At 41.4% G+C, this 9,837-nt stretch overlaps 1 protein-coding gene across 2 annotated transcripts; it reads right to left on the reverse strand.

The window, feature by feature from the left end:
* Positions 1-352: 352 nt before the first annotated feature.
* On the reverse strand, positions 353-8,472 carry LOC148121239 (uncharacterized). Of its 2 annotated transcripts, none has more exons than XM_087909294.1 (2): positions 8,210-8,472; positions 353-2,690 (listed from the first exon to the last, which is right to left on the reverse strand). In XM_087909294.1, exon 2 carries the CDS (start codon positions 2,621-2,623, stop codon positions 881-883), a length of 1,743 nt encoding a protein of 580 aa, XP_087765420.1. In that variant the 5' UTR covers positions 2,624-2,690; positions 8,210-8,472; the 3' UTR covers positions 353-880. The 2 variants fall into 2 exon arrangements, with proteins under 2 accessions (XP_087765420.1, XP_087765419.1); XM_087909293.1 differs by having other exon boundaries at positions 8,196-8,472.
* Between the last annotated feature and the right edge of the window lie 1,365 nt (positions 8,473-9,837).

Below are 9,837 nucleotides of genomic sequence, written 5' to 3' on the forward strand. Positions count from 1 at the left end.
TACTTTGTGTTTACATTATTTATAGTAAAACATTTAAAGATCTTTACTTTTTCATAAACAAAAGAGCAAGGTTTTAGAATATTTTTGAAGAACATAAATATAGAAGTTCTCAATAAAATACTAACAACCATAATTCAATAGTACGTCATATTGGATTATACACTATGTGCAAAAGGATTTATGCCTGAAACATAATGCAATATACCACTTGGACAGAATAAAAGATGATATATATTATATAATCAATTGAGGTAGAAGTTGGCAAGGTTAGACACCCACATGGTGATTTTATCAGATCACCATTGTGGTGAGCCCCCTGACCAGCAGGGGAAAAAGACCACCGACACGAGGATCCTTCTCTGATCACGTTTATTGAAGCGCCTTTGGTTGAGGGAGAGCTGGAAGTGAGGGGCCCCGAGCTGGGAGGAGTGGCGGCTTATATGCAGGCTGAAAAGATGTTCCTCCCTAACAGGACACTAGTCAGGCTAGGATTGGTGCAAAGCTGTTGCTAGGCAAACTAAGGCAAGACTCGTGCCAAAACAGACTTGTTTACCACAGTTCTCAGCGCCATCTTGTAATGGCGGATCTCAAACACGTGTGGATCCCCACACTTCCCCCTTTTGTTTTAAATCGTATGAAAATGTACCGGTCATAGCTGGGGACAGTGGATGCTGCCCTGAAAAATATTGCCACTCCTCTTTCCAGGGATAGGGTAACATTGAGGGCAACCTATATGCTCAGCATCATATCCCCCTGATAGGATCTGATCAGTGCACTCTCAGGTGCAAGCCACCCGTAGTAACCTCTGACCGGTGTCAACCGGTCATCCAGTCCCTCTGGGTGCAATGGCAACAAGGCCTCCAGGTGCAAGGGCACAGGATTAGAGGTTTTGAAAAATACTGATCCATGCTTGGAGGGACTGGCCGGCTTCCAAAGCTGCCAAAGCTCGAGCAATTGCAACCTTCTCCCGTTTCCTAACACGCAGCATCCTACAGAGCAGGAACAAGACAAGTATCAGACCTGCAAAAATTATCATGCCGAACATGCCAACTCCAACCCACTCTTTAAAATAGGTGAATGTAGCTACTAACCAATCAGAAAACTGTCCCAATGTAACAACTCCTGCTTCTGTCTGGTTAAGCATATGTATCTTAAGCGTAAAATTAGCTTGAAGCTGTTCAAGCTCTCGGGACCAATTTCCACTCAATAAGGCTGATATAGCTTTGGAATCATTAAGGGTAGCAGGATAGGGGGTAATACACATATGAGTAGTTCTATCTACACAGCTCATAGTCATGACACCAAAAAGATCCTGTACTGATCTTTCTATCAAGTCCATTCTTTTGTTAAGCAATAATATACCAGAAGCTAAGTGTGTATTAACTTTCTCTTGGATATATAAAGCATTGGAGGTCTTTTGTACAACCTCATTAATAGTGGATACAGTCTGCACTTGATTGGTCATTGCTATCCCCGCGGTAACAGCTGCACCCGCAGAAATCGCAATGGCAGTGACAATAGCTGCAGTAATGCCAAAATCTCTCTTTTGTCTAAATATGGTGGTCAAAGGAAAATCCTTGGGGTTAGCCTTAACTGGAACAGGCACAAAAGTAGGCAAGCGCATGACTAAGGCTGTGTCATGTTTCTTGCCCCAACATTGAGTAAGATAACAGGTGGTATTTTCACAATCCACGGCATCTTGTGAATAATTAAACACCAAAAGTATGAATGGTGGATCTAAGCATAATCTTCCTCCTTCATAGGAAATATTATGATGTTTTTCTTTACTATCGATAATCAATTTTTCATTAGTAGTATTTAATCTGCCAGTTACATTAAATAATTCCACAAGGCTCCGGTTAATATTAATTATAGGTGATAAATCACATGCTGCGCCTCTGGAATTGACCAACACCCAAGCCGTTAATGGCCAGCCTGTCCTGGTGCTATTCTTGTTCAAAACATAGCGTTGCAACTGAGGGGGAAACCACCATCCAGGCGTAGCAGCTTTAAATTTGTCATATTTCCCTTTGCAATCTAAAAATTCAGGTGGATATTCTAAATAAATATTGGGACAATTGTGCATAGGTCTGGTTTGATTATAATTTTCACCAGAACCATTGCCGCTAGTAGTTTGAATAAAATTAGGAGTAGTAACAGTAATATTCATCAAATATGTTGTAACATTAACTTCAGTGGTGCCATCATTCCCTTTTCCAGTGCCTGAACCCACACCTGTTGAAACTTGGGATAGGGTTTCTGTTACCATCTTAACAGACAGACCTGAAACTATAAATCTCAAAGGATTCTCAAAAGCTGACAGCACCTTTTGTTCAAGAATAATACATGTTTGACTGGTTTGATTCCTAGTCAGGCACAATGTTCCTGCTAAGGACACTTTAGTCTGATTGAATAATGACTCTTCCCTATCCACGTGTGCTTTACATGGCACCCCAAATTGGCAAGTAGTAGAATAAAATTGCGGCAAAAAGGTAGATTCATTATGAACAGGGATAGGTATGGGCCAGGTCCGTGTAAATGCCCAAAATTGGTTCTCCTCAGCATTCAGCAGATGGATCAGAGGAATCAGCCACCATAGTCTCATCCAGCTTCTCTGCGTCATCCTTCTTCTCAGGCTCCTCTATCTTCCGTATCAGCCTCTCTGGGATCCAGATAGGGTCAGGGCGATTCTGAGGAAAAACACAAACAGCTCCCCTGGATCTCTGTATCACAGGATCCTGTCCATACCATTTGTTATCGAGAACATCCTTCCACATGACTTGTTGTTTTACAATTGGTACCGACTGCATATGTCGATCAGCAGCAGTCTGCCGAAGGGTATCAAGAATTAAAAAATTAAGTGTAAAAAGGACTAGAGATATTCTCTCTCATGGGGTAGCATCTGCTGCTATTCCCCCTGTTTGTTTTTGTAATAATTCTTTAATAGTTCTATTGGCCCGTTCTACCACACCTTGTCCTTGTGGGTTGTATGGGAGTCCTAGACTATGCACTACTTGTAAACGAGCGCAGAATTCTTTAAAGCCACAAGAGGTGTAAGCTGGACCATTATCAGTCTTTAAGCTATGGGGCTTACCCCATGCTGCCCAGGCCTCTAGGCAGTGGGTCTTTACATGAGAGACTTTCTCGCCAGACAACGGCGTAGCATGAATGATACCAGAACAGGTATCGACTGATACATGCAAATATTTAGATCGTCCAAATTCAGGGACATGAGTAACATCCATTTGCCAAAGAGACAGAGGCTTCAAACCTCTAGGATTCACCCCAACATGAGGGGGATGTTGAAATGGGACACATGAAGTGCAGTTTTTGACTATATTTCTTGCATCGTTTCGCGAAATTGAAAACTTTTGACGTAAGGTATTGGCAGGAATGTGATATAATTGATGAAAGTGTTTGGCAGATTCTAAGGGATCCAGGGCTATCATAGCTGCCTCACGCGTTGCCCTATCCACTAAATCATTCATAGCAGCCATCGGACCAGGAAGTAATGAATGAGCTCTAATATGTCCAATGTAAAAGGGATTCGTCCTTTGCAAAATGTGAGATTGAATTTGTTGCAACAATGGAGCTACTACACTGGAAGGACGAATATTAGCAGCAATTTCCAATTGTGCTACTGCATTAACTACATATTGAGAGTCTGAAAATAAATTAAATGGCTCTTGAAAGGTTTTAAAAACTTCCAATACCACATAGCACTCCACTACTTGGGGTGCATTAGGGCAAAATTGACATATCACTGGGTCATATCCCTGCACTGCATATGCACCTTTTCCAGTCTTTGAGCCATCAGAAAAAATAGTTATTGCTGACACAAGAGGTTTAACAGAAGTCACTTTTGGAAAGTAAATAAGATTTTTATCCACAAATGATAATAATCTATCCTGAGGATAATGATTATCTATTTGACCACCAAAGGAAGTAATCAACACGGCCCAATCATCCACTGTTCCAGCCAACACTTCTATCTGTTGCTTGGTATATGGAACAATCAATTTATCAGGATATGTAGCAAAATGAGTAAGACCGAATTTCAAGCCTGTCAATGCTTGATGAGCCACTAGATGCGGATAATACTGCAGAGTTTTTGCACCCAAGGAATGACTATGAAGCCACCAAAGAGGGCCTCCTTGCCAAAAAACACCTGTTGGATAAGCTACTGTTTTCAAAATGCAAAGCAGCAAAGGTTTTTCTGGATCAAATCTTTTTAACTGTGCTTGTGTAATGGCTGCTTCCACTCGAAGCAATGCAGCCTTTCCTTCAGGGGTAAGTGACCTGGCAGAATTAATATCTGGGTTACCTTCTAATATTGAAAATAGAGGTTGGAGGTCAGTCTGTGAAAGGGGTAAATATCCTCTCAACCAGTTAATATCTCCTAATAATTGCTGAAAGTCATTTAGAGTCCTTAAATGTGATGTTCGTATACAAACCTTTTGAGGCTTCACTTGACAGGGGAAAATAGATGCTCCTAAAAACTTAATAATACTAGATTTCTGCACTTTATCTGGAGAAATGACCAGCCCTTTTGTTTCTAAAACCGCTACAAGAGCTGAGTAAGCTGCATCCAAGACTGACTGTGAAGATGCAGTCAAAATAATGTCATCCATATAATGAATAATTTTAACTGATGGATAACCATGCCTAACAGACTGAATAACATTATCCACATATAATTGGCACATAGTAGGGCTATTTGCCATACCCTGTGGTAAAACTTTCCATTGAAACCGCTTATCTGGCTGCTCATGATTGACAGAGGGGACAGTAAAGGCAAACCTCTCTTGATCTCTGGGATGTAATGGTATTGAGAAAAAACAGTCTTTAATATCAATAGCATAAACAGGCCAATTCTTTGGCAAGGCAGTAAGAAGGGGAAGTCCCCTTTGTACAGCTCCCATTAATTGCATTTGTGCATTAACTGCTCTAAGATCATGTAACAACCTCCACTTTCCTGATTTCTTTTTAATAACAAAAATTGGCGTATTCCAAGGGGATATGGATGATTCAATATGCCCTAATTGTAACTGTTCTTGTACCAAATCTTTAGCTGCTGAGAGTTTCTCCTGAGACAGGGGCCACTGGGGCACCCACACAGCTTTGGCAGTATTCCAAGGAATTTGTAACATATCCTCAGTGGCCCCTAGGAAAAACCCAATCCCTTTCTATCTGATTTTTGGTTGAGCTCAATGGGGGAGCTTCGTCCTTGTAACCTAGCTCCCAATCCTGCCCCAGGTGCATAACCCTGGGCTTTCATCATCTCTTGGCTAACTCTGGAATAATCATTAGTTAAAATCAGCTTCATTTGCTGTTGCACATCCCGTCCCCAAAGGTTAAGAGGAAGGTCAACCACAAATGGTTGAAATTTGCCTTGCTGCTCGCCTGTTTTCCAGGTTAGCTCCTTAGAACTCATGGAAGGAGTTTGTGCATAACCTAGTCCTTGTAAGGTCTGAGAGGAGTTCTGCAAAGGCCAATGTTTCGGCCATTCTTGTTGTCTCATGACGCTCCTGTCTGCCCCTGTATCCAGGAGACCCGAGAAGCTTTTTCCCTCAATCTCTAAAGCTATTATGGGTCGATCATCAAGTTCCATGGAGAGACATGCTAAATCAACTCCAGTAGACCCAAAACCTTTCTCTCTTCGCACTTCCTGTTTGGCTGGGTACTGATCATGCTTTGAAGATATAATTAGTAATTGAGCAATTCTATCTCCTGGGGCTATGGAGATGATTCCATAAGGAGAATGACACATAACCTTAATGATCCCAGTATAATCAGGATCAACAACTCCAGGAAGAACCAGCAATCCTTTCATTGTAGATGATGAGCGTCCAAGAACTATACCAACTGTTCCTTTCTCTAATGGCCCTGTCATATCCGTACTTATGGCTTGTACCCCCATTCTCTGTGTTAGTACCAATCCGGAGGTGGCACGGAGGTCCAACCCGGCGGATCCTGAGGTTGCTCTCCGGGGGGTAATGGAGGTCTCATGCTGGGTTCCTGAACTGCCCCAAAAATTTTCGGGCCCTGGGGACGGGGGCCCCGCATCCCGTTTTTTGGCGGTTGTGAAAAATTCTGAGGAATAGGCTGTCCATTGATATCTCTTGCGGACCTGCATTCATTGGCCCAATGTTTGCCCTTTTTACATCTTGGACACTTTCCAGGTTGTCGACCTGTTATCTGGTTACTTGCAGCAGGTTGACCAGCCTGTGGACACTGTTTCTTAAAATGACCCTTTTGTCCACATGTAAAGCAATTTCCTGCATTGTTTCCTTGCCTACGTGTGGCAGCCACGACTGCAGCAGCTAAGCCTGCATTGGTCAATGGTCCACCAATTTCTCTACAAGCTTTTAACCAAGCTTCTAAGCCTTTCCCTTTCCATGGAGTAATGGCTCTTCTGCATTCTTTGGTAGCCTGTTCATATACTAGCTGTTGAACTAGAGGCATGCCCTGCTCCACATCTCCAAAGATCTTTCCTGCAGCTTCAAGCATTCTCGCCACAAAGTCTGAGAATGGCTCATTAGGTCCTTGTATAATTTTTGTTAAATTTCCAGAGACCTCTCCTTTATTAGGCAAAGTCTTCCAAGCCTTTTGAAAAATCTCATTTATTTGTGCATACACTTGCAATGGGTAGGCCGTCTGATTAGCCGCCCATTGTCCCTGTCCTAATAGCATATCTGCATTCCACGCGGGCTGCTGATTCTGAGCGTTAACTCGAGCTTGCCCATGAGCTGCATCAGTAACTATTGATCTGTAATGCAAATATTGTCCTGTGGAAAGGCAGGCTCTAGCAACTTCCCACCAATCTGAAGGAGTCATAGCCTGATTGGCTAACCTGCCTAAGAGTGTGAGTGTATAACTGGCATTTGCTCCATATGTCTTTGATGCTTCTACTAAATCTTTGAGCTGCTTATAAGGAATGGGCTCATGATATCTGGCATTTGTTTGAGGATCTTGAAATACTGGAAAAGCAGCTGCAAGGCGGGACCAGGTTCTCCCACCAATAAAATGACATTTATTCTGAGGAGGGCAATAAGGGGATGGAGTCGACTCAGAATACGGAGCCGAAGGCGCCATTGGCCCCATTCCTACTTTGACTCGTCTGCCCCTTACTGGCGGATCATACCTCTCCTCCTCATAACGTGCAGCTGTCTCCTCTAACTCCTCCTCTTCTTGCTCAGTTAACTCATCCTCCTCCTCTGAGTCCGTTATCTCGAGGGAGGCAAATTCTTCCAGCACTGGATATAAGGGAGCTGGAGGCTTTTTCTTATTATCTTTTTGTATTTCTTCCAGCACTGGAGCTGGAGGCTTTTTCTTAAAATTACCTTTTTGTGTTTCTTTATGAGGGTTCTTTTCTTCCCTCTCTTTTTCTTCCTTTTGGCTAGCCTTTTTCCTTTTTTTCTTATTTGTGCACATATTTTGATCCTCTCCTCCTGATCCTGCTTCTGAGAAGCTATCCTGGTGCTCTGATAGTACCCTGCGTCCTTGCTTAATTACTTCTATATTTTTCCCTTCCTTAAGGCACGAATGTACCAATCTCCACAGGGGGAGCGTTCCTCTACCTAATTGATCATTTTCCTCAAGGTCTCTGCCTAGTTTCTCCCAACAGCTGAGGGTGAGATCGCCAGAAACGGCAAACCACGGTGCAGTCTTATCTATGTCCTTGACGATGGCCTGAATCGTACTTGTAGAAATCTTCAAACCCCTTTGTTTTAACAAACTCTGTATTGGACTGGTGAAATCACAGACTCCTGACTCGGTACTATGACTTTGGTCCATACTGCTTACTTATTTACTAGGTTTTTTCACTAGTCAACAGCCGCTTTATCTACAACGGACTTACTTTCGACTTCTTTATTTACGATGTCTTGGCGTTAGTCGAAAGCCGCTTTATCTACAGCGGACTTACTTTCGATTTCATTCTTTATGAAGTCTTAGTATTAATCGAAAGCCACTTTATCTACAGCGGACTTACTTTCGATTTCTACACCCAACAAAGACATTAATCGAAAGCCGCTTTATCTACAGCGGACTTACTTTCGATTTTTACACCCAACAAAGACACTCTTTTCCAGGTTCATCACACCGCAGCCACAAACAACAAAAATAGACTACAAGGGTTAGCAGAATAACAAACAGAGCAAACCAGAGCGGTTCAATCCCGCCGATTAACATACCTGAGAGGACTTACCGACGTCGTTCCGCTTCACGTGTAGAGTTCTGAATCCTCTTCGGCCCCTCACAGGTGTCTGCTAGGTACCTTCCCGGGTTTCGGCACCAGCTGTGGCGAGCCCCCTGACCAGCAGGGGAAAAAGACCACCGACATGAGGATCCTTCTCTGATCACGTTTATTGAAGCGCCTTTGGTTGAGGGAGAGCTGGAAGTGAGGGGCCCCGAGCTGGGAGGAGTGGCGGCTTATATGCAGGCTGAAAAGATGTTCCCCCTAACAGGACACTAGTCAGGCTAGGATTGGTGCAAAGCTGTTGCTAGGCAAACTAAGGCAAGACTCGTGCCAAAACAGACTTGTTTACCACAGTTCTCAGCGCCATCTTGTAATGGCGGATCTCAAACACGTGTGGATCCCCACACACCATGAATTAAAATTTCTAAGAAAAGCACAAGCAAATAATTTGAGTTTAGACTTCAAGACATATGACATCATACATACCTGAGAAGATCACTATTTGTAGATACCAAGTGTTTAAGTCTGTGAAATGTTAAGCATGATATTTAAATCTATGACCTTCATTTTCTTCATAAACAAATTATTGATGGTTTGGGTCTTATGAATTGACATCCTTTTTCATATTTCTTTATCTTAAAAATAAAGAAAAATATGAAGTTTATTAACTATTAGTTATTATAGATTGAAGTAATTGCCACGTGCAATCTGGTGAGGCCAGATTTGAAGGGATGAACATTCCCTTGGTGTATACAGACTATTAATTTAGTAAAAGTTATGCTTATTTTATTATGCTTAATATTTTAATGTGGGAAGCAATAAATCATCTGAAATCCTAGGTAGAATGAATTGACCTGTACTGTAATAATCTCCTATTCTATTTAAGTCATGTCATTAGTAAGAAAGAAAAATAGAATAATCTGGGGAACACTACAGTCCCTGACATATTTGCTCTCTGCTCATCTGTTGAGGTCTGTTACAGTTGGGTGTAGGACCAGAATTAGAAATAATGTGATTTTCTAGGTGTTGAATTCATTGACAATTTTTAAGTTGAGTTTATAATGTTTAAAGTTACATAAAGTTTAATGTTGAGACAAAATTTAATACAGTACTGAAGAAATAATGTAGAATAAGTATGTGCAAAAATTATTCAAAAATTTCTCATTCAGATCACTAATAATCCTATGAAACATTGTTAACTGTCCTTTACAACAAAGGATGTGAAATTCAGTTTGCAATTGACCCTGATATTTGATGCAAACTTGATACATTGTTGCATCAAGATAAAGGTCTTTCAGATGTCATGTTTATGTATTTTAAGTACAAATAATAAAAATTTCTGGACTGGGTAAAAGATATTTTAAAGGGTGACAGCAAGGAGCTGAAATGTAACTCTATGTACAGCAGTGATATTAGGTTTGGTTCTCAATACTAAAATTAGGGGATGGGGAGGCAGAGGCTCCAAGATTTGTGGATTGGATATGTAGAATGTCAAAATAACCCAAAAATTTTGACCTCTGGAAATTTAAAATTTTGACTACTAGACTAAACCTTAAATATCCTGGAACCTTGTTTTTTTATATTTTATGATATTTATGGTAAATAACAAATTATTAATAAGTAATTCCATTCAATTT

Source organism: Myodes glareolus, chromosome 8 (genome assembly GCF_982192425.1).
Source record: "Myodes glareolus chromosome 8, mMyoGla1.1, whole genome shotgun sequence".
Lineage (NCBI taxonomy): Eukaryota > Metazoa > Chordata > Mammalia > Rodentia > Cricetidae > Myodes > Myodes glareolus.